The 23098-nt window shown below is 64.6% G+C and overlaps 1 protein-coding gene across 1 annotated transcript; it reads left to right on the top strand.

Annotated features, from left to right (window-relative positions):
• The first annotated feature begins 455 nt into the window (after window positions 1-455).
• On the top strand, window positions 456-22384 carry ELN (elastin). Its single transcript, XM_026050155.1, has 31 exons — window positions 456-602; window positions 2168-2221; window positions 2731-2757; window positions 2971-3003; window positions 4521-4565; window positions 5329-5421; window positions 5972-6049; window positions 6202-6241; window positions 6323-6370; window positions 7875-7946; window positions 8188-8217; window positions 8442-8513; window positions 12062-12103; window positions 12776-12844; window positions 13396-13490; window positions 13579-13638; window positions 15445-15495; window positions 17394-17598; window positions 18023-18085; window positions 18422-18586; window positions 18951-19004; window positions 19211-19345; window positions 19433-19480; window positions 20078-20119; window positions 20502-20561; window positions 20854-20895; window positions 20982-21011; window positions 21248-21289; window positions 21542-21571; window positions 21657-21707; window positions 22265-22384. The coding sequence occupies exons 1-31, from the start codon at window positions 456-458 to the stop codon at window positions 22312-22314; spliced, it is 2073 nt and encodes a 690-aa protein (XP_025905940.1). The 3' UTR covers window positions 22315-22384.
• Window positions 22385-23098: the final 714 nt, after the last annotated feature.

Genomic DNA, 23098 nt, shown 5'->3' with positions numbered 1-23098 from the left:
GCTCCCGGCGGCGCGCTCGGCTYTGGCTCCGGCGGCGGAGCGTCCCCCGCAGCCCGGCGCAGCCTTCCCTTCCTGCCCCTTCCCAGCCCGCCGCGCAGGGGAGGATGCCGATGCGCAGGCGCCCCCAGTTTGTTTGGAAACAAGCAAAAACCTGGCATTTGTTTTTTTCCTAGCTCGGAGGGCTAAGGGGGTGGGGACATTCTGGGATAAGGAGCGGGTTTCTTAAATGCTGGCCGGCTGCCTCCCTGGGCAGGGCCGTGCCGTGCCGTGCCGTGCCGTGCCGCAGGGGCGAGACGGCCGTGCAGACGGCGGGGCAGGGCAGCGAGTGCTGCCTCTGGCTCGCCGCAGCCTCTCATCAGCCCTGCATCCCGCTCCAAGTGAGATCAGCTGTTTGAAGGCTGGACCTGATCCCTGTCAGGCTCAGCCCCACGCTGGGCAGCCCACACCCAAGGGGTATGGACTCGCTGGGCTTGTTGCTGCTGCGGTCCCTGGCCCGCTGGGGTGGTCCTCAGCTCCTGCATAGGCAGCCAGAAGCCCTGGCCTCCCAGAAGGAGGCAGCTCTGGTGCCGCAGAGCCACGTGCCGCTCTTTGGCATCCTTGCGGTAGGTGTGGGTGTCATGGGGACAGTGACAGGTTGGAGAGGACAGTCCTGGGAGCCGTGCTGCAGCACAGCACTGTGCACGCTCATGTGAGTGTCTGATGCCTGCACAYGGAAATCCTGGTGTGTCCCACGTGTGTCCTCACGTGTCCTCCGTGTGTATCCTGACATGTGCTCTGTGTATCCACCTGTATCCTGACACACACGTCCTGTGTGCGCCGGTCCTGGAGCCTGTGCTGTGCAGGTGTGTGCACCCTGACACCTGCATGTGACACAGGTGTCCTGTGTGTGCATGTCCTCACAAGTGTCCATGCATGTGTGCTTAACTGATGCRTGTCCATGCACGTCCAGTGATGTGCGTGTGTGCTGACACGTGTCCTCTGTGTGCGTGTGTTTTTGYGGCTCCTGACACCCACCCTGTGTGGCTGAGTCGTGAGTCCAGCCGAAGGCCGTCACAGGTACCACGTGGGGCAGGGACACACGTGAGTGGAGGCAAGGGGAGTGCTGAGCTGCCAGGGGGTGCCAGGGGTGGGCACAGGGCTGTGCCTGGCATTCGCACCACATCTGGTGGGTGCTAGAAGGAGAAGCATCAAATTGGGAGCCATCAAATCCTGCCAAGCTGGCTCTGCCACCCAGGTGCCCGCTTGGCACCTGCCTGCTCACCTAGGTGGGCCCTCAGCCCCACCACCCTGCAAACCTAAGCACACACCTTGCAGCGCCTCTAACACTGCTGCCAGCCCCACTGATAACCTTGCAGTGCAGCAGACTCCATGAAAACCCCACCGCACTGCAGCCTCCACCGCGAGATCCACAGTGCCCAAGCCCCGCTGCCCCACAGCACTCCCAACCCACCGAGGACCTGAGAGTGCCCCCATTCCACRGTACCTCTCCGCCAGCCTCACTGTTGGCACAGGCTGGACCATCCAGGTCACTGCCTGCAGCAGACAGGCAGGATCAAGGCCACTGCTCCCAAAGCATCCCCATGGTGTCTGAGCAGGAGCTCTGAGCACGAGCAACTTGGCACTGTCTTGGCATTGCATGGATGGCTAGAAGGAGGCAGGCCCAGCAGGAAATGCGTTTGTTGGGTCCCCGAGCCATCTCCTGAAGCTTGAGTGGGACCCACATGGGCTGTGGGGATTAACTGAGATGACCCCTGTATTTGAGCAATGTAGGACGCCAACCMATCCCCGCCAGAGCCATATGAAGCTAAAAGATGGTGGATGATGGCTCTATTTGTGATATGGGACTGCCTATGGGCACAGAGGTGGATACCAGCCAGACGTGCTCAGTGCCAGGCCCAGTCTCCCTCACACCCTTAGGGACCGTGTCTTGCTGACCCCTCCACYAAGCTCTTTGCCCCGGCTCCCAGCTGGGGCAGCTCTTTTCCTCATGATCACTAGGGAAGCTGAGGTGCCAGGGAAGACAGGGAGCAGCCCTTGATCCCTCACCCTGGAGCTGTGTGTTGCATGCCCTCTGTAAAGAGCAGGTCCCTGGGAAGTACCACCAGCCTAGGCCTACTAGAGGCCTGGGTCCTTGTGGGGCTTTCAGTGACTGATTCTTCTCTTGCAGGGGTCCCTGGTGCTATCCCTGGAGGAGGGGTCCCAGGAGGAGGCTTTTTCCCAGGTAAGGGGGCARCAAGGTAGGGAACAGGCAATGCAGCGGGGAGGCATCTCCCTGTTTGTAAGGATGAGACAGCATCTCCAGGGCAAATGCTTATGGGGACAGTAGCCAGGGCATGTCTGAGCATGATGGAAGGGCAGCCTCAGGGGGCCTGTTAATGGTGTTGGGAGTAGCTGAGGGTGCCTGGTCAAGCAGCTTGGCCCCAGTCCCATGGCACAAGGCACTGTGCGGCTGTGCCAGGCGTGTGCTGGGAGCCACCAGCCCTGGGCTGTCACCTACCCACTGCTAGGACCTGCCATGGGGGGCTAAGACTTGGGGCTTGTGCTTGGAGGTCACAGTCTCGCCTGAATGCTCCAGCCAGCTGCTTGGGGACACCTCAGGGGACACCCTATGCCTATGTGCCCCTTGTACCCCACTGATCCATCTCTGATCAACCCCTGGGAGCCTGGCAGGGCAGGGGGGCCAGAGGCAGCTTGCAGGAGCCCGAGCTAAAGCTGTGCCCTTGTTTGCAGGTGCTGGGGTTGGAGGCTTGGGAGCAGGTGAGTACCGGGTCCCTTCGCTCGCGCTGCTGCAGGAGGGATGGAGAGGCGCCCTCTGCATGGGCTGCRCCGTGGGGGGCTCCAGGGTGGGGGGCTGACCCTCCGCTGGGAGGAACCGCTGCTCCTGCACGGGGGCCAGGCAAGGGGTCCCAGGGGAAGGAGCCGCGCGGCGGGCAGGGACGGCGCTGACTGCTCTCTCCTGCTCTCCCGCAGGGCTCGGGGCTGCGGGGAAGCCTCTCAAAGCAGGTAAGGAGGGCCGCCTTGTTTCTCGTGCTGGCCCCAGCCAGCTGCGACGGGGGCCAGCGCCCAGGGCAAGCGGCAGGGGACGGATTGTCTCCCAGCACCTGCTCTCCTTCCTTTCTCCTGCGTGGCCAAGGCTGAGGGCTTCCCTTCCCATGCCACGCTCCTGGCTAGGACAGTCGCCAGCCTGCTGCTTTCCACCCCTGCCCCACACACTAACCCGCGCAAAGCTCCTGCGAGCGCTGAGGGACCTGCTTCCATCACCCGCTGCTTGGGCGGGACGATGCCTCCTTCCAGGCCATCCAGACCCCCAGCCTCGCGTGTTCCCCGGGGCTGTGGGACATCACGGAGCCACTTGCGGGTCCTTGCAACCTGCAGCCCTGCCCCAAGGCTCCTCCGCTCAGCAAAGACATTAAGCCCCGGAACATGAGCCCTGCGCTCAGCCCGGCCCTGGCCGGAGCCAGTGCCCATGGGATGCTGGCATCCCCTCTGCTGGGCTGGATTCGCGGATAGGCACCTTCTGCAAGGTTCCCTGCAGCTCGGGTGCGGATGCAGGAGCCGCAGCCCCATGTGCAGGGAGGCCCAGGTGGAGACGTTGCTCCCGGCAGAGGCCGGGGGCTCTGCGCCGTGCCAGGTGCCGGGYGCTCGCAGCGAGGCTCACTCGGCCGTGGCCGGCCCGTCTGCGCSGCAGGGCCAGCCCCAGGCGGGGGCCTGAGCCTCCGTTTGCTCAGATTTCAGTGTGTGGAAAGAAAAACAAGGCCCTTTATTTCTGCGTAATTAAAACCAAACGCTGTGCWGCCGCGAAGCCCCAGCCGGAGCGGTGTCCGCGCCATGAGCCAAAGGCAGTGGAATTTGCGCCTGGAGGGAGCGAGTGGTGATTAGGCCCAGATGTTGGAAAGCGGCGTTGGCCGGAGCCGCAGGGACTCATTCCTCAGCCATAAACATTTCGGCTCCATCCCCTCCTGGCCCTGCAGGGTGGGGGGCGGGCGAGGGAGAGCGGAGCGGGACGGCAGCGGGAGCGGGGCTGGGGCGCAGGGCACTGCCACGCAGGGACCTGTGCRCGTCCCCAGTCCCCTTTGTGTCCCCCGTGCCTGTCGCCTGGCCGTGGGACCGGCAGGTTTTGCCTCTGGTTGCTCTGTGTGTCCCCGGACATCCTCCGGCAGTGCCACCATCCGGGACATGGTGGCGGCCACAGTGCCGGGCRGTTCTGCTCCACCAAGCCTGGTGGGACAGCCCTTCGTTGGCTTCTCCGCGTGCATCCCAGTGCCTGGCAGGGGCTCCTGGAAGCCCTGCGAGCCGGCCCTGCCCTGTGCACGGAGCAAGAGGAGGCCAGCAGCCTTCCCGAGTGGCTTCCAGGGGAAGCCCGCAGGCCACCACGCCAGCTGGAGACCGCGGCCCTGATTGCACGGGACCGGCCCRGGCGAGCAGAGCGGGGCCCCGGGTCTCCCCTGGGCCTGTCCTGGGGCTCCCCACACCTGGGCTCAGCCCCAGTGCCCTCCCCTTTCACCCCCTTCTCTTTCCAGGGGTCGGAGGCCTCGGGGGAGTCGGCGGGCTTGGCCTGCAGCCAGGTGAGCGCAGCGCGCTGGGCACCGTCCCCCGCGCCGCAGGTGCAACGTCCTGTCCCCAGAGACCTCCTGGGGACAGCATGTGTCCCTTCCGGTGCTCACCAGGTGCCTGTACTGAGCACGTTCCCACCCCAAGGGATGGGTGACCACCCATGGTCCCCAACATCGCCACTCCAGCACCTCTGACCCTGYGCATCCCACAGGGAGGCTGGGCCTGCTGTCCCAAGCAGCCTAGGAGAGGAGGTGGCAGCACCCGCGGTCCCTGTGGGGTCTCTGGCAGAGGGACGATGCCYGCAGGCGGCCCGGCCGGTGTTCCCAGAGCTGCAGGGAGCCTGGCGAGCGCGGCAGCGTAGGCAGCCAAGGCGCAAGGACAGGTCAGGACAGGCACCTGCAGGGCAGGTGGGCCCAGCATGGCCCACATCAGCAGGGAGAGAAGTCACCTGCACCAGCCCAGCCAGCACCTGCAAAGCCAGGGCCCCAGCTCATGGCCTGCTGCAGGCCCCTCCTAACCACAGCCTTGCACAGACTAATCTCAGCCCTGGCGTTCCCACTGCTCCCAGGCCCGCCACGGCACCCCTGCCTCATCATCCTCCTGTACGGACAATGGCATACTGCCCTTCCCAAGCACTTTCCCCTCTTTGAAGTGACCAGAACAGCCCAGAGGTTATGCCATGCTGGGAGACCTGCCCCTGGGAGGCTCCGGCCCCGGCCTCCAGCCGCTCTTGGCCTTCAGGGGTTTGATGCTGGTTCTCCTTCTCCACTGCAGGTGCTGCAGGCCTCTTCCCGGGAGGCGTCTTCCCTGGTGGTGCCTTCCCTGGTGCTGCATCTGCAGCTGCCCTTAAAGCTGCTGCAAAAGCTGGTGAGTGCACATGGCACCCTTGGAGATGCTACAAGGGCCAGGTGGTTGGGTTGGGGGTAGTACCAGCACCACACACCGCTTGTACTACCTAGTTAAGCTGTAGGGCCTGGGCAAGGCAATAGCATGTTCTGACAYGCTGCAGGTAGCTTGTCTGAGCCTTGGCTTCTCAGGATGAGCCGCTCTTTCCTCTGGAGGCCACAGGGAGAGCAGATGTGGGTGTTGTGCTCTGTGACATCCCTGCCAGGGATGTGGCAGAAGAGAGGCAGAGGAACCATGGCAAATTTTCTTGTGGAAACCATGCCAAAAAAGAGCATTGACCAAGGCTGAACCATGAGGCAAGAAAAAGCATGGTTCAGCACCCTGCCCTGGGAAGCAGGCTGCCATGCCCAGGCTTTGCCCGAGGGGGAGACCTTTCCTCGCTGCTGGCTTGGGATGTCCCCTTCACCCCAGAGCACTGACAATGAAATCCTTGTTTCCTTCAACACATGTGGCCACCCATAGCCCAAGGGTGGGCATCTGACTCTGCAGTCTCCTCTTCCCAATGCCTCAGGTGCTGGACTTGGTGGTGTCGGTGGCATTGGTGGCTTGGGTGGAGTCGGTGGTCCTGGTGGCCTCGGGGTCTCCACAGGTAGAGTATACCCCAAACCCAAGCTTGCTTGGGTCCCTGGGCATAGCCCTACCTAGGGCAGAGGAATAGGAGTGTGTGCGTCTGCTGTGGGTCGGCACTCATGGGCTCTCTGCCACCCTGCAGGTGCAGTGGTGCCCCCGGGTGGGGTGCAGCCTGGGGCTGGCGCAGCAGGGAAGCCCCCCAAGGTACCAGGTAGGTCGTGGCCAGGAGTGGGCCAAGCTCTGGGAAGGGCTCTGGCCGGGGGCTCACCGCTCTTTTGCTCTTGCTCGGCAGGTGCTGGGATTCCCGGAGCGTTCCCGGGCGGCGTGCTCCCCGGAGCAGGTGAGCTTGCATCCCGCGCCACGGCCCCAGCTTCCTATGGTGCTCTGGGTGGTGAGGGCCCTATGACCTGCTATTGCAGGGCCAGCAGAGCCCTCTCCTGCCACCCTGCTGCAGACAGGTCCCTGCCGCACACAGGGCTCTGCACAGTCCCACAACGGGACCGGTGACTTGGCGAGGTTGGGCCGTGCGGAGCATCCTCTTCAAAGCTCCCGGGCCCGGTGCCTGCCAGGTCACTGCCCTCCCCGCTGCAGCCCTGCTGCAAACCAGCCTGCGGAGGCTTCAGCAGTACCTCTGTGACGCCAAAGGCAGGAGCTGGCGTCTCCAAGCATCTCATGCCAAGCTCCGTGGGAGCGAGAGGCGTTAGTGCCGGACACTTCAGAGCACTTGGCATGGACCTTGCTAGGGATGACTTGCTCAGCCAAAGGCCATGTGGGAAGAAGTGGGGGGAGGTGGCGGAGGACAGGAATTCCTCACTGCAAAGCAATTTGGGGAGGAAAACTTGTGAAAACAAGATGTTTCGACATTGTCAGAATGAGAAGCGTGCTGCTCGTCAGGAATGCCTTTCCATGTCTGAAAAAGTTATAATGAAAGACATTGGTAAAAGGATAGGAAAAAAAATCACCGCCAAGCCAGGCCAATGTGAGGCTCTGCCAGAGGGTCGGTGTCTGAATGGGCCAAACTTCACCTCCAGCCTGCAGCACCTTGGTGAAGCAAATTGGACAGGCCCAAGGGTAGAACATAGAGCRGTGGCCAGAACATCCCCCTGTGAGAGCAGAGGGACTGCGAGGGGGTAGGGTTAGGGGTTTAGGCTTAGGGGGTTAGGGTTATCCCTAAGAGGAGGCCATGAAGGAGAAGGGTGGTTGGAAGGGTGTGTTGGCCAGATTTGGGACACAGTGGACATCACAGGCCAGGGCATGGGAGGGCAGCAGCCCAGAAGGGAGCCCCAGGTTGCATGAAGCCCCTGCACCATGTCATCCAGGGCAGRAGAAATTGCCTTGGCTTGGATATACCATGGAGCCCATGGTATTTARGGAGGGTGGGCTCCTTAAATACCATGGGCTCCGGCTGCTTGTGGGCTCCGCATACCCAAGGGGCACTCAGAGCCACTGCAGCCAACAGCCGTTCCCAGAGCAGAGGGCAAACACTTGCCAGCCTGGCAGGCAGGGGCACGGCAGCTGTTCCAGCGGGCATGAGGAGGCACTGTCACACCGGCTGCACCTGGCTGCAGTGTGACACCAGGTGAACCCTGCGYCCGGGAAGGGTGCGAAGGACTCGGGGGCAGTGGGTAGCAAGCAGGGGGAGCAGGGGGAAATCTGGGAAGCCGGCAGCACCGAGGGCAGTGTGCACAGCACAAGTTGGGCCAGGGCAGAAGCAAGGTCATGGGGAGCTCTCTCCCTTGCACCGGGGGAGGGTGCAGGGGCCTTTCCGTGTCTTGGCTACCAGCTCAGAAGGCAAAGCCGTGAGGGCCCGCCGTGCTCACCAGCCTCTCTGYTCCGTGCCCTAGGTGTCCGCTTCCCCGGCGTCGGGGTGCTGCCCGGAGTACCCACTGGTGCTGGAGTCAAGCCAAAAGCCCCAGGTATGTTCCTCCTACTCCAGTATCTAGGGCAGGTCCTCTGGTGACCCCAGGGGCACTGGGTCCAGGCCTGGGCTCCTGCTGGGGAGGGTTTTTCAGATGGGGCTGCAGCTCTGAGGAGGGTGGCAGGGCATTTGGGGCAAGCATGGGCTGACTACCAGCTGAGGGCACATAGCCCTGCAAGGGATGAGTTTGGACTTCCATGGATGAACCCAGAGACTCATGAATTTGTGTTTCCTTCTAGGCGTGGGAGGAGCCTTTGCAGGAATCCCTGGTGAGTGCCTTTCTCTGTCTCGCTTGCTCTTCTCTTCTTTCCCAAACCTGCTCATCATGGCCATGGTCTCCACACACCAGAAGGTGCCTCAGCGCTTCCCGAGCCACCTGCTCTGCTCTGCTGTGGCTGGGGAACCGGGTGCCCCTGGACACTCCCTTCTCACACGGACTGGGTGGCAGCCTGGGCGCGCGGCTCCAGGTGAGAGTCTGCTGTTGGCTTTACAGGACTGGGAGGCTTTGGAGGCCAGCAGCCCGGTGTCCCTCTGGGGTATCCCATCAAAGCTCCTAAGCTCCCAGGTAAGCTGCCACAGCCAACAGGGGTGCAGGTGAGGGCCCCTTCTCATGACAGGGCCAGGAGACAGACATGGATTTATTCTGACTGTCCTCAGGGTGTCTTTGGGTCCGCAGGGCCGGGCAGTGCCAGCTCCGGCCCGGGGGCAGCAGGAGGTAACRAGGCCCTGGTGGCAGCGAGGCCCAGCTGCAGCCCTCCGTCCTGCAGCCCTCAGGGGGCTGCCAGGACACTGCTGCAGCGCTTGTGCAAGCCCATGAGGAGGAGGAGGTGCTGTCCTCCAGAGGCCAGGACTTGCAAGGGGAGAATAGGCAAGTGCTGGGGACTTGCTTTGGGCCAGGCCACCAAAGCTGTTCCCAGAGCGCCCTCCTGATGTTAGGAACAGCCCTTCGAGGGACCATTTGCTCTTGGCAGCTCCTGAGGCTCGGACAGGGGTTGTGCTGGGCACTGTCTTCAGGGGACCATTTGGTCCTGAAAGGATGTGCCCTCTCAGAGAGCCTTGCCAAGGCCCCAACCCCAGGCAGGTCACCCTTCCCACTGCACGTGAGGCTCAGGCCCTTCCCAGGGGAGGCTTAATAGGGACCTCGTATTAAGGACCACCTGCAGGGAMCCCCGTCTCCCAGCCCTGGGCAATGCTAGGCCTGCCCTGTAGGCTCAGCCCCATCCCCAGCGTGCAGCACCCACGTCGGGAGCATAGCAGGACAGGCGGTGCCACAGAGCAGTGGCACCAGCAGCGGCACAGGCATGCGGGTCACCCCTCCTGGGGCTGCTGCACCCCAAAGCAGCAGGAGGGACAACGGTGACGGGGTGCTTCGCACCGTGCTGCTGGTGCACACCCGAGACATGCCGGGCAGGAGGAGGGAAGCCAGAGCCAGACTGGGTTGCTGGACCACAGTAGATCCGTGGTCCTTTCCCGGCCTCGCTGAACAAAATTCAGGCTATCAGAGAAGCCTCCACCACGGGGACCCCATTGCCAGGTAGCGGAGCCCCTCGCAGAGACCAGAACCCACCCAGACAGGAGCGCCACGCGCAGCAGCTCCTGCGACTTCCCCTGCTGGGGCCCATGGCCGCGAGAGGCAGAAATACTTGAACGGCCCCGACTTCCTCCCGCAGAGGCAGAGTTACACTCATTAGGGCCGCTCTCTTCCTGCGCAGCCCTGCAGAGATCGGATAGCGTCTGGCCTCGCAGCCGCAGCGCGGCCGCTCCGGCGGAGCCGCTGCCCCAGACTGCCTTTCATGGGGTGCCTGGTGCTCGCGGCGCGCGCCGCACCTGGCGCCGTCCCGCGCGGCCCCACCAGTGGCCCGCAGCCCGGATGGGGCGCCGCCGCCRCTGACCCACTTACTGGGGAGCTGCCACTAATAAATCAGGGAAGACGGCCCCGCAGGTAGCCAAGCGGCCGCGCGCRGCGCTCCGCGGGCGGGAGCTGTCCCCCCTCCCTCGCCTGGCACGGGAAGCCCGTCCCCTAGGCCGTGCTCGGAGCATCCCGCTCCGCTCGGCCAAGGCGCTGCTCCTCTCCCCGCAGAAGCAGTGTCGCTGGCTTTGGTTTCAGCTCTTGAGCGCTCTTTGGCACTCGAGTCGCTCCCGAGGAGCCGGGGGATCCTGTTTTGTCCCTCCCGAGCCCTGGGGCTGGCCGGTGGGAACATGCTAGGCTGCCTGTCCTGGCGCTTGGCTGGAGCAGGGTGAACGTGACGATGTGCTCCTGGGACGGCAGGTGCCAGCGCTTGGAGACACACCAGGGGCTGCCAAAAGATGTGTTACATCCCTGTCTTCTGCATAMCCTAGTGCTGCGTGGGAGCGGCAGCAGTTGGCGAGCACGGGTCCAGAACGAAGGAGCCAAGGGGACATCACTGAAAATAGCAATTTTTAGTGGAAAGTCTCCTYTTTTTGACGGCTTGCTCCAGATGTCTCAGCCAGCTCCCGTTCTGTGCTGCCCTCGCTAAGGAGCMGGGCAGCGGCTTCCTTCCCTCCCTCMATCCCTCCMAGGACCACGTYGCTGTCCAGGATCCCAGGCCCCAGGGGTGGACACTGCCTGTTTCCTGAACGTGTGGCTCCAGTCCTGCTTCCACCCAGTACCCTGCAGAAGGGACCTGCTTCCCGGTGCCCGGCCRCAGGGGTCCGTGTGGGAAAAGCCCTCTTCTTGCCAGACAGCAGAGCTGCCAGCCCTTAGCGCCCTTGGTGGTGCCAGCCCTTGGTGCCAGGGCAGTGCTCTCCTGCGCGGCTCTCGTGCTCTTGCACGTGGCTGCGGGACGGTGGAGAGCTGGGCTMAGGCCTGGCGAGAAGAGGCACCGCGTGGGCTGCGTGTGCACGGGATGCTGCCAACGTGGTGGTGAATGAGGCCCCTTCTTCCCAGCTGGTGGCTCCCGGGGGCTGCCAAGCGCTTGGCACGAGGGGTGCCCGTCRGGAGCGGGGGTTCGTGCGTGGCTCTGTGGAGTCTGCTCCTGCTGGCAACCGCCTCGTGGCTGACGCTGTCGGAAAAGCCTCAGCTTTCCAGAGAACTTGTGCTTGTGTGGGACCTATTGGGAAAGCCTGGCAGGGCAGGGAGAAATCTGGTCCRCACATGTTAGCTCGTAGGAGGGGAGAGCACCCCCGATTCGAAAAAACACTCATTTCATGAGCAATAGCATCCTGGCTCCAGGCAATCCCAGCCTCACCACCCCTTCCCATGGCCCCGTGTGGCTGGAGAGGGCTTGGTTCATGGAGAGAGACACTCCCRTGCCCATTCCAGTCCATGGTGTCAGGAGACATCCCGGCGCCTCCCTTTCTCCACCTGCAGCTCCRCACGCCCATGGTCRGCACCCGGTGAGGTCCGTCCTCGGRCTGTGAGCTCTCYGGGAGCACCCGGAGCCCATGGGAGCCAGGAGGCAGAGAGTCTCGCGCTTCCGGGGAGCAGTTCCTGCGGAGTCACGGGCATCCCCGTGCTGTCCCATGCGATGGGATCCCCGCCCTTTGCGAGGAGGCGCTTGCACGGCCAGCAAATTTCCTCCGCTCCCCAGCCACGATGTTCCCTCTCCTAATCCCGCTCCATCCCTTCTCGCTGACCTCTTAATGAGGTCACGTTTCAGCGGGAGGCTCCTGAGCCCTGATTCCAATTAAAGCCTTTCATTTGGAGCTGGCCTGCGTGGAGCCAGCTGGGGACAGCTCTGGCCGCGGGGCTCTCGGGGGGCCTCCTGCCGCAGCGGGATGGCAGGAGGCTCCTGCAAACACGCGCTCTTGCTTGGGAGCTGGCTTTGGGCACTGCAGTGTTTGGTGCGGAGAGGGAAGGAAGGGCTCCTCACCACGGATGGGGACCGCTGCTTCCAGAATGAATCCTTGGCGATGGAGAAGGGAGGCTCCTGCTGGTGGAGGAATCCTGGATTTTGGCTCCATCGCAGGGTCGGTTGTCCCAAGCGATTCTGCAGCCAGATGGGTGGCTTTGGAAAGAGCACCCAGGCTGAGGGCTCACTTTGCCCAGCCAGTTGGCAAAGAGGTGCTACACCGCGGGGCAGAGGGGGCACGAGTACCGGCAGCCGTGCCTGGCACGGCATGTGCTAACCGGCCGCCTTTTCTCCTCTCCAGGTGGCTATGGATTGCCCTACAGCACTGGTAAGCTGCCCTATGGTGAGTGCTCTTAGCCCTTGCTCCACGGTTGTAGCTCCTCATTCCCCCGCTGGCTGCCACGGAGGTCGGGCTGCCCCATGGGCACCACCACGGGTGGCTCCACGAGGCAGCCCAGTGCGGGCCAAGGTGATGCTGCCCTCCGAGCGCCCTCCTCCCGCGACAAGGGTGCCCAAAGCAGCGGGGCCGAGGCCACSCTCAGCCATGCGCAGGCGCTTGCCATGGGGCAAAGGAGCTGGCTGAGGCCGTGCCTTCCCCTTCCTTGCCCTCCTTGGCGGCAGAAAGGCAGGGAAAGGGAAGGTCTGATGCCCACGAACGCCTCCCAGCTGGAAGCAGCCCATCTCTGCTGGCACCTCCGCACGTCAGGGCCATAAAGCATTAGCGTGCAGACACGCAGTGGCACCAGCATCAGTCAGCTCTCGTTGTGCGGAGGCAGCTCGTGTAATGAGCCCATGTCTGGCTCCGAGGCCATGTCCCGAGCTCCTGCCAGCTCCACTCAGGGATATTTGAACTGGCATCTCCGGAGAGCTGATTCCCTGTTCTAGCCAGGGGAGCTGGCTCAGGCATCTCCACCACATCCCAGATGTGGCGGGGCAAATCCTTGGGGCCAGGGAAGCTGCTCTGTCTGCCTCGGCCCAGGGCCTGACCTTGCTTCGCTTCTCTTTGTGCTTGCAGGGCTTGGGCCTGGCGGGGTAGGAGTGGGACTCGGCGCAGCAGGAAAGGCAGGATTCCCCACCGGGACAGGTATGTGGCCTCTGCGCTCCCTTCCCAAGCAGCTCCAGGGTGGGAGGTGGCACAGACCCTTCCTTGAGGGTCTCTATCCTGGCGGGAACAGCCACCTCATTAGTTTCCCCAGCCTTCGGACAGGACACTTGGGACCTCCTGGATGGCTGGTGGTGGGAATTGGCTGTTGATGCATCATAGGTGACCAGCAAGGGYTTGGGGACAACCAGGACAGGTGTGTATGCCACCTCCTGGAGAAGAAAGGAGGTCACCTACCAGCATCACCACTGATAGGAGGAGATGGTCCCTGAAGTGCCTGTGRGATTGTGGGACAGGGGTGGGCTGAGGACGAATGGTCCTGAGGCCTCAACCTCTCCTCACGTGCCGTTGCAGGAGTTGGAGCACAGGCGGCAGCAGCGAAAGCGGCAGCTAAATATGGTGAGTCCTGCGCCGTGGGCACCCGTAGGGCGCTGAGGGGCCCCAGCAAGCCGTGCATGGAGCTCCCCGCTGGACCCTGCCCCCAACACCCTGCACCCGCCAGCAGCTGACGACCCCCCTTTCCTTTGCAACAGGAGCCGGTGTCCTGCCCGGGGCTGGCGGCATCCCAGGGGTCGGCGGCTTGGTGCCCGGCGTTGGAGGCATTCCGGGCGTTGGAGGCATCCCGGGYGTTGGAGGTGAGTCGATAGCCCTGGCACTCGGCGGTTCCTGCCCCTCTCGTCTCCCCCTGCTCACTGTCTCCCCTGGTACCCCGGCAGTTGGAGGGCCGGCAGCGGCAGCTGCAGCGGCGAAGGCAGCAGCGAAAGCAGGAGCGTACGGTGAGTTGCCTGCATGGCTGGTGCCTCGGCCAGGCCCGGCAGGGTCACGCTTGCTCTCTGCTGTGCTTCCTGCCTCACGACACAGCAGAGCAGCACGTGTGCGCCGCAGGCGGCACCGCTTGCCGTGACGCGCGGCTTTGCCGTGCCCTCAGCTCACCCGCTGCCCACCGGTGCGGCCGCCCAGGTGCTCTGCCAGCCCCGGGCCCTGCACAGCCGCTGCTTGGGGCAAGCTCAGCGCAGTCTGTTGAGCCGGGGGGGCTCTTGCATGTGGACGGGCAGCAAGGCTGCACCTGCAGGGCTTGGAGAGGAGCTTTGTCACCTGCAAGGGGAGCTTTCAGCAGCTCAGTCTGGGGCAGGAGGCAGCAGAGGCCTGACTGTCTGCGCTGGGAAAGCATCTCCTTCCTGGTGACCGGAGATGTCCGCCCCGAGACGCCGCAGCTGGGTGACGGGACACGCGGGCAGTGGGCATGGCAGTGGTCCTGACGCGGGGCCATAAACCTCTGCCACGCACTGCTCTGCTGTAACAGTGCCGGCGCTGCGTGACCGGAGGCCCTGCCAGCGGCTGTGGTTTCGCTCTGCCTCTCTGCGGAGATGGTGTCTCTAACGAGCTGCTGTTCGTCAGCAGAGGGATGTGGCTGGTTACGCGGCGCTCATGTTTGCTGCTCCTCTTGCTGGCAGGGGAAGCCTATTTCGCAGGAGAAAAGGGAGTAGCCARGAGTCGCTCATTGGAGCGTCCAGAGGAAATGCGTCAGCGCTGGGAGCAGCTGGGATTTGCAAGCAGGGCCTTGCGGGGCAGCAGGTCCCTCCAGCTGCCAGCAGCTCCCAGACGCCTGCGTGGGCTCCAGGCCACGGGCTTGTGCGGAGGGAGCCGGGAATGCCCTGCCTGGTTGCGYGCGAGGGGTGGACGGTGCTGCTGGTGTTTCCTGAAGGGCCTTCCYGGGGCTCTCTGTGCACGGTGGCGTCCAAGCCGCTGGGGCTCCCAGCCRGGGCAGAGCCCAGCTCAGGAGCCCGTGAGCGGGAAGGTTGCCCCTGGAAGGGCTGAGCCTCGGGGCAGCGCCTGGCTCTGGCCRGGCACTGCAGAGGAGGTTGGACTCACTGCCCACCCTGTGCTGGCGTCCTGGGGGAGGCTCGTGCGGACACCGGGGRCCTTAGCAAAGCAGCAGGTTTGAGGGGGGCTGTGGAAGGCCCTTGGCTGCACCGGCTTCGCCCAGGGGCAGCTTTGCCCCAGTAGCGCCCCAGTAACCTGGCAGTGCCTGTGCTGGAGAGGGAGCAGCAAGGTTGGAGAGCTGCAAACCTGGCGCATCTCCTCGAGGCCGTGTGCCCTGGAGCTCACGTTGGCAAAGGGGCAACTCCATGTGGAGCAGCTCCGTCCACCCCCTGTATGGCAGAGCTGCCGGGACCTGAGTGCTGYGCCCACCTGCCCGGTGCTCCTGGAGGGTTTCGTGGTGCAGCAGCTGGGGGGACTCTCGTTGCTCCCTCCACACTGGTGTCAGGCTCGCCAAGACCTTGCTCTGGGCTGCTCTGTGCCCGGGGCTGTCGGCTGGCACCGCGTGTCGCTACGTTTCGGGGTCTGCAAGGCGTGCGGGGTCTCACTGCTCTGCTTCCCTCCAGGTGCAGGGGTCCTGCCCGGCGTTGGCGGCGTCCCAGGACTAGTGCCCGGTGTGGGCGCCGTCCCTGGCTTGGTGCCCGGTGTCGCAGGTGTCCCCGGGGTGGCAGGTGACTCTTCCCCGGAGCTTTGCTCACACTTGGTGTCTCAGCGGGAAGCACGAAGTGGGTTTCTAAGGTCCCTCTCTCTGTTGTCCCCAGGAGTCGGGACGCCGGCAGGAGCAGCAGCAGCGGCAAAGGCAGCTAAGTTTGGTAAGTGGGAACAGCCCCCGTTCCCCCCATATCCCACTGTGAGGCTGGGTCATCCCGGGGAGCTCTCCTCGGGGCATTGCTGCATCTCCCACCGCTCCTCCAACACGAGGGTGAGACCGCTCCCAAGCAGGCGGGTCTCCCTTGGAGATCTCTCCGAATGGCTCAAGGTGAGGAAGCATTTAGGGAGTCAATGTGCCCAGYCCAGCTTTAGCTGCTCCATCTCGTCCTGCCTTTACCCCAAGGTGGSCTGGCTGTCTTCCTGGGATTTCTGCAGGCTGTAGCTCTGCTGGTGCTTTGCAGGAACAAAGGGATGAGACTGCACTTGCCTCTTTGGTCTTGACTGAATCCTCACCTTTTCTTTTTCCTTTTTTTCCATCATCAGTATCAGACCTGGCCCTGTGTCTGGGGCACCTGGGCTCTGTCTCATCGCACAAATGGGCTGAGATCCCATTAGTCCTGCCGGGCATCTCTGCCCTGGGAGTCTCTGTTCCAGCTGGTTCCAGGCTGACTCCCCAAGCCCCTTCCAGGGGCACCACTTTCCAAAATTTGCTTTCTGGTGAGATCTGTTTCTTTCCCCTAGGTGTTCAACCAAAACTAGACTAAGTCATGYGCCAACCCCCTGTGCAGGCCAGAACTGACCACATCTTTTGATATAATTTCTAACTAACTCTTCCAATTTTGCAGTTATCTGCAAATTATAGTAGCAGAAATCTGACAACAGAAATCCTTCATYCAATTCTGGTTGCTCCTGGTTACAAAAGTGAGCTCCAACAAGAGCCTCGGAAAGCCTGGGACCTGAGGGAGGCGAGGAAGGGAAATCTTGTTAGACGGAGGCTCTGGTGAATCCAGACTTGGCCTGGCAAAACTCAGGCCTCTAACAAGCACAACCCTTCCGCAAACACCTCCAGGGAGGAGGAGCTCAGAGAAGGAGAAGGAAGATTGCTGAGCAGCAGGGAAAAGGAAAGGTTGGACAGAAAGAGGATGCAGAAGTGACCCTAGGCTCCATCTGGAGCTGCAGGCTCCATGCGTTTCATGAAGAGTTAGTGAAAGAGGCTGCATGGTGGGGCCAGATGCAGTGGCCAGGTCCCAGGAGGTCCTTCTGCCTCGTCCCGGTAGGTGTCACAAAGGCCTGAGCACCCTCTGTGAAGCATCTGTCCTGGTGACAGCGTTCCTCTGAGAGCTCAACCCTTCCTCTCCATTTCATTCCTTTCTCCCTTGCATCATGTGAGAAAACTCAATGGTGGCATGGAGAATGCTGGAATTTAGGGAGAAACTCGGGAAAATATAGCTAGTGTGTGCTCTGACCCTAGTCCATCTGGCGGTGCCAGGGACATAGCAGGGCAAGGACCCATGCAGAAAGCTTTTCTGGCTCTAGGCTCCTGCACAAGATGCGACCACGCACTTCCCTCTGTTGCATAAATGAGGTCCAGAAGATGAGGGCTGTAGCTGCCCTAAGCAGCTTCCCAGACTGGCTAGCGTCCAAGCAGCCAGCTCTTTTTGACAGTTACCCGGTGCAATCCATCCCTTCTCCTCCGAGCCTTGGCCTCACCACGAGCCGCACCACGCAGCACTGCTGCCCCGCTTCCCTATGGCACGGTTTGCTGGCCTGGTGGGATGTCGCTTGGCCCTGCTGTCTGCCCAGCCGGGCTGCAGTCACGCTTCGCCCTGGGTCTTGGCCTATCCTCATAAAACTCCTGTGGACTGAACATCCTCACTGGGTCTCCTTGGGAGACACAGGGCCAGTGCCTCTGCCCTGCTGGGCTGTGCATCTCCCTTGGCCAAGGCCAAGGTGGTGGAGCACCCTCCCATCCTGGCACTACGACAAGAGCAGATCTGCCCCTGGGTTTCAGTGGGTGCTGCCACAAGACCCAGCCTCACTCACCCCTCATTGCCTGCAGGAGCTGGTGCTGGTGTTCCTGGTGCAGTTCCTGGCGTGCCCGGTGTTCCCGGCGTGCCCGGCGTTCCCGGTGTTCCTGGTGTTCCTGGTGTTCCCGGTGTGCCCGGTGTGCCCGGTGTTCCCGGTGTTCCTGGCGTACCCGGCGTGCCCGGCGTGGCCGGGGTTCCTGGAGTGGTGCCTGGCGTCGCTGGTGTCCCGGGAGGTGAGTCCGTGGGCGGGCAGGAGCTGCCGGCGTCCTGCTGGCCCTCGCTCATCCTCCTGACCCTGCCCTTCTGCTGCCCCAGCAGTAGGTGCTCCAGGAGATGCTGCAGCTGCCAAGGCGGCAGCGAAGGCCGCAGCGTTTGGTGAGTTGCGGAGCCCCGCGCGGTGCGGGCGGTGTGCGGGCTGGCACGGCCGCCTGGCACTCACCGCGGACCCTCGGCAGGAGCAGGGCGCCTGCCCGGAGTCGGCGTTCCCGCCGGCGTCGGAGGCCTGCTGCCCGGTGGGGTCGGCGGCCTGGCACCCGGAGCAATAGGAGGTAAAGCGGTGGCTCAGGGCTGTGTGGGCCCGGGCACAGCGTGGGGACGCGCAGCTCCCCGCAGRGCATGGGCCCCACGGGCCGCCCCTGCCGCACTCTCCCCCTCTCCCCAGGAGTCGGAGTCCCAGGCGCAGCAGCCGCTGCTGCCAAAGCAGCCGCCAAAGCAGCCAAGTATGGTAAGATGGGACCCTGGGGCCTCGCCGGGCTGTAGCCACGTGCCTCCTGCTGCCTGCATGCTGGCTGCCCCTGATCGGGGCGCTGCACGCAGCCCCAGCGAGTCTGGGCATCATGAGATGAGCGCCCAGCCCATCCAGCATCATGGGATGCTCTTCAGAGAGCTGCCCTGCACAGCGGGTCCTGGATCTACCAGGCACGCACCTTCTCATGCACCTGCATCCATCTGCCCCACCATGCGTCCACCTGYACATCCCAGCCTGCCATGCCACCCCGGCTGCAGCCAGCCCCCCCCACCCGCTGTCTCCCCATGCTCATCTTTCCCTCTCTCTCTGCAGGAGTAGGTGGCCTTGCTCCCGGTGTTGGTGGCCTTGCTCCAGGCGTGGGTGGCCTGGCTCCTGGTGTTGGTGGCCTGGCTCCTGGCGTTGGTGGCCTGGCTCCCGGTGTCGGTGGCCTGGCTCCTGGCGTGGGTGGCCTGGTCCCTGGTGTTGGTGCCATCCCAGGTAAGCCCCTTTCTCCTGAGGGAAGGAAACGATGGGGTCCTCTTGCTGTCTGTTGATCTATGGGGACTGCCTGCACCGCGTCCTGGCCTATCCGTAAATACACCCCYGCCTTCCCCTACCTTCCCCTGCCATCAGTGCGTGATGCCCTCAAGGAGCCCAGCGAGGCCAAGGAGCAGGGGGCAGGTGACGATGGCAGCTGGGCTGGTGCAACAACCGTTCTGGGGCAGGATGGGTGTGGGGGGGACCTTTGTGGTGTCCATCTTCCAGCCACCCCTCGGGCAATGTAGACAAGGCAGGAGCGACAGGCTGTGCCGGGGCGGGCTGACCATGGGGACACTGACCGTGTCGCGCTATCTCCGCTCAGGGGTCGGAGCTCCATCCGCAGCGGCCAAAGCAGCAGCTAAGGCAGCCAAATTCGGTGAGTGGCCGGCGCAGCCCGCTCCTCCCGTGGTGAGGGTGGCCCTGCGAGCGCTCCGGGCACGCTGGCTGTTTGCTGGGCCCGTGGATGCCCAGGTGCGCGTGCCGCGTGCCCGCAGCACGGGTGGCGTCGGGCAGGGCCAGGCGATGGCCGTGGTCCCTCGCAGCCTGCCCGGGGCCGCTGTGCTCAGCCGCCTCTCTCTGCAGGTGCTGGGGTCGGAGGGGTGCCGGGYGCTGTGCCCGGCGCTGCTGGAGTGCCAGGAGTGACGCCCGGCGTCGGTGCTGTGCCAGGCTTGGTGCCGGGTGTGGGAGTGCCCGGTACTGGCATTCTCCCTGGAGCAGGTAGGTGCCCCGCTTTGCCCTGCCGGGGACGGCGTGGGGACCGTGAGGGCGACAAGCCTAAGCACGGTGCCCTTCTTTGCTTTGCAGGCATCCCCCAAGTAGGGGTGCAGCCCGGTGCTAAGCCTCCCAAATTCGGTGCGTATCTCCCACCCTTCCCCAGCCCGCACCCCCTGGGTGCCCATGGCACCTCCGTACTTGCCCACCTTGGTCCTCTGCCACTCTCGTCCATTCACCCCTTGGGTCCTGCCTTCCCGTCACACTCGKGTGGACGGGGCCTTGCTCTGCCTGTGGCTGCTGCTCTCGCTCGTGTCCTCGCTGTGCCAAGGCTCGTGTCCCCGCTGTGCCACGGCGTCCACGGCCGTGCTGGCCCTTCCCTTCAGGGTTTTCCTGGCCAGCATCTCCTGCAGCACCCAGTTCCCCGATGCCGCCTGCTTCAGGGWCCCTGCCCACTAGCCACTCGTGAGCCGCCCTGGCAAAGGGTGAAGGATTTGGGCTTAACTGAACAACCTGGTGGTTTCAGACCACAGGATCCCTGCCCAACAGCCTGCCTAAGGTTGCCTTGAGTGCGCAGAGCGGCCCAAGTCTTGCCTTGCTGCATGGCRGGTGTTGGGGTCCCCAGGGCCCAAGGATGGTCACGCCAAGCCCCGTGTGGACGAGGGCTGCCCTCTTGGGTGCTCTGTGCCCGTGCTGAGCTGCGCGGGGATGCAGGCTCACACATCTCCTCTCTGGCAGGAGTTCCCGGTGTCGGTGTCCCAGGGGTTGGTGGCCTCCCAGGTATGATGCGGTGGGAGCTGAGCGCCCTCGTTGGGGTCTCTGCGCGGTGGGGGTGCACGGGGCAGCGAGGTGCTCCCCAAGGGCATGGGGCGAGGAAGGCCGGGGCACGTTCGGGGCTGGGGCACTGGGTAGAGCCCCCTAAACTGGCACCCGGGGGCTGTGCCAGCCACGGCCCCACCTGGAGCAGAGATGTCCCATACGGTCCCTCCGCCCAGGCACCGTCCAGCAAGGACAAGGCCAGGTGCCACCAGCATGGATCTGGCCCTGCATGCCAAAGGTTGTGAAGCTGTTGTGCCCACTGCAAACTGCCCCCATAGCCCCCGTGCCCGGGGGCAACCCGTGGGCCTGGCCCCCAGCCCCTCACCCTGGCTCCTTGCTGCAGGTGCTCTTGGAGTCGGTGGCCTTGGAGTTGGTGGCCTTGGACCTGGTGGGCTTGGTGCTGGTGAGTGATGCTGGCCGGACACGGCACAGGAGGCTCCGTGCTATCATGGTAGCTCTGCCCATCCCAAGGGAGCTGGGGCATCGTGGGGGCTTCACCAGTGCCCTGGGCATGGGTGACCCTCCAAAGGGGTACCCCGGGCTGCCGCTGGGGTACCCAGGCTGGGGGCAGGGGACGGTGCCGAGTCAGCGCTGGCCGCGATGCGGGCGCTGATATCCCCAGCCCTGGCTGTAGCCCGGGGGGCAGCGAGCGCAGCCCGCGGGCTGTTCTCACCTGCTGCCCCTCTCTGCCGYAGGACTCTTGTACCCCGGGGCCGCCGGCAAACCTCCCAAAGCGGGTAAGGATCRGCGGGGTCCCGCGGGGCCGGGGGGCAGGAGGGGTCCCCGCGCKCCCGGGCCTGACCCGCGCTCTCCCTTGCTGCAGGTTTCGGTGCTGCTGGGGGGCTGCAGCCAGGTGAGTGCGGCGGTGGGCACGGGGCAGGGGGCTCCACGGCACCACCACGCTCTGCCCCGCTGCTCTCACGCCWCGCTCACGCAAGGGCTCCCTAAGGCCAGGCAGGCGCCCAGGGGTGCCCTTGCCCGGACAGGGCTGCCTCGCTGCCTCCCCATGGGGCCCACGGCCACTTTGGGGTGCACGTGGTGCCGCGTGGGGCTCTCACAGGCTTCCCCACGCTCTTGCTCTCTCCCCAGGGGCTGGAGTGCCCGGCTTTGGCGTCTCGCCGATATTTCCAGGTACTTGGCCCGGCTCAGCTCTTGCACTGGCACACGGGGATGCCCATGTGGTGCCTGGGGACACCGGCACAGTCTGCATGAGTGTGTGCGTGTGCGTGTGCGTGTGTGTGTGTGTGTGTGTGTGTGTGTCAGCCTGGGGACCATCCCCAGGGCGTAGGGAAGGCATTGAGGGCAGGGATGCTCCCGCTGGGAAGGTGGCGGCAGCAGTGGCCACGGGGACGTGGGCGCTGAGGGCTCCCGCTCTACTTGCAGGTGGGGTCGCCGGCCAGCTGGGATTTGGCGGTGAGTGTCCATGCGGCCGGGCAGGGCTGAGGGGGGACACATTGGGGCACGGGGCTCAMGGCCGCTTCTCTCCTGCCCCCCGCAGGAAAGCCCCCCAAGACCTATGGAGGGGCCCTGGGCGCCTTGGGATTTAGAGGTAAGTGACAAATCCCTTCTCCTGCCCCCAAAGTGGGTCCTCAGGCRATGCCAGGGGGCTGAGGTAGTGCTGGGGGAGGTTAAGGTGATACCAGGGATGCTGAGGTGGTACCAGGGAGGTTGAGGTGGTGCCTGGGATGCTCGGGTGATGCCAGGGAGGTTGAGGTGATGCTGGGGGGTTAAGGCAGTGCCGGGGATGCTGATGCAGTGCTTGGGGGTTAAGGCAATGCCGAAGGGGTTTAGGCGATGCTGGGGAAGCTGAGGCAATGACAGGGGGGTTAAGATGATGTCRGGGGGGTTAAGGCGATGCTGGGGATGCTGATGCGGTGCTGGGGAGGTTAAGGTGATGCAGAGGGGGAGTTTAGGCAATGCCGAGAGGCTTAACACGATGCCAAGGCGTTAYGGTGATGCTCTGGGTGCTGAGGCGGTGCTGGAGGGGTTGAGGGGGTGCCAGGGGGCTAAGGCGATGCCAGGTGGGTTAAGGTGATGCCAGGGGCGTTGAGGCGGTGCCGGGGGATGCAGGCGCCGCCGGGGYGCTGAGGCGGTGCCATCCCGCAGGCGGCGTGGGCTGCGCGCAAGGCAAGTACTGCGGCAGGAAGAGGAAGTAGCCGGGCACGGCTGCCATTCACCTCATGAACTTTGGTGCTACTGCATGGTATAGAATGTAAATCGAGGCAAAGCAGAGATCCCCCCCCGCCCCCCTCCCCTCCACCGCCAGCGCCGGCCCGGGGGCCCACGCACCCCCGGCAGCGGTGCCGGGACCCGGCCCCCGTCCCCCCGTCAGGAAGCGCGGATTGAACTGCGGGGAGCAGCACTCCCCATTGGTGCTATGGCGGCCTGCGGGGGGCTGGGGGGCCCCGCGCCGGCGCCTCCCCCGGGCCGGGCGCAGGAGCCAGCCCCGGAGGGCGCCCACGGCGGCGGGGCTGGTGCCGTGCGTCCGTCCGCGCGTCGCAGGTCGGGGCGCCTCCGCCACCGGAACCGGCCCCGGAACCGGAACCGGAACCGGCACCGGCCCCGGGGCGGCCGCGGGGCCCCGCCGCGCTCTGACCGGTCGCTCCGCAGGTGGCGGCGCCGCCGGGCCCCGCGCCGGCCTCAAGAGCTACGCGCTGCCGCCGGACTACAGCGGTGAGTACCGGCCCCCCGGACCCCCGGCGTGCCCCCGCGCGCCGCCACCGCCGTGCCCCGCCCCGCAGGGGTGGCGATGCCCGAGAGGACCAAGCTCAAGTTCGTGGAGAAGGTGCCGGCCGTGCCCAAGGTGCGGCGGGAGCCGCGGCGGCTGCGCGACATCCGCGGCCCGKCCCGAGAGGCCACCGACTTCACGCAGGGCCAGTACGGCATCCTGGTGAGCGCCCGCGCCACACCGGCACCGGCAACGGGGCACGGGGCACGGGA

The sequence above is a fragment of the Nothoprocta perdicaria genome, unplaced genomic scaffold (assembly GCF_003342845.1).
Source record: "Nothoprocta perdicaria isolate Ctin4 unplaced genomic scaffold, notPer1 scaffold_66, whole genome shotgun sequence".
Lineage (NCBI taxonomy): Eukaryota > Metazoa > Chordata > Aves > Tinamiformes > Tinamidae > Nothoprocta > Nothoprocta perdicaria.
The sequence above is the reverse complement of the archived record's forward strand: the minus strand, read 5'-3'. Positions and strand labels throughout refer to the sequence as shown.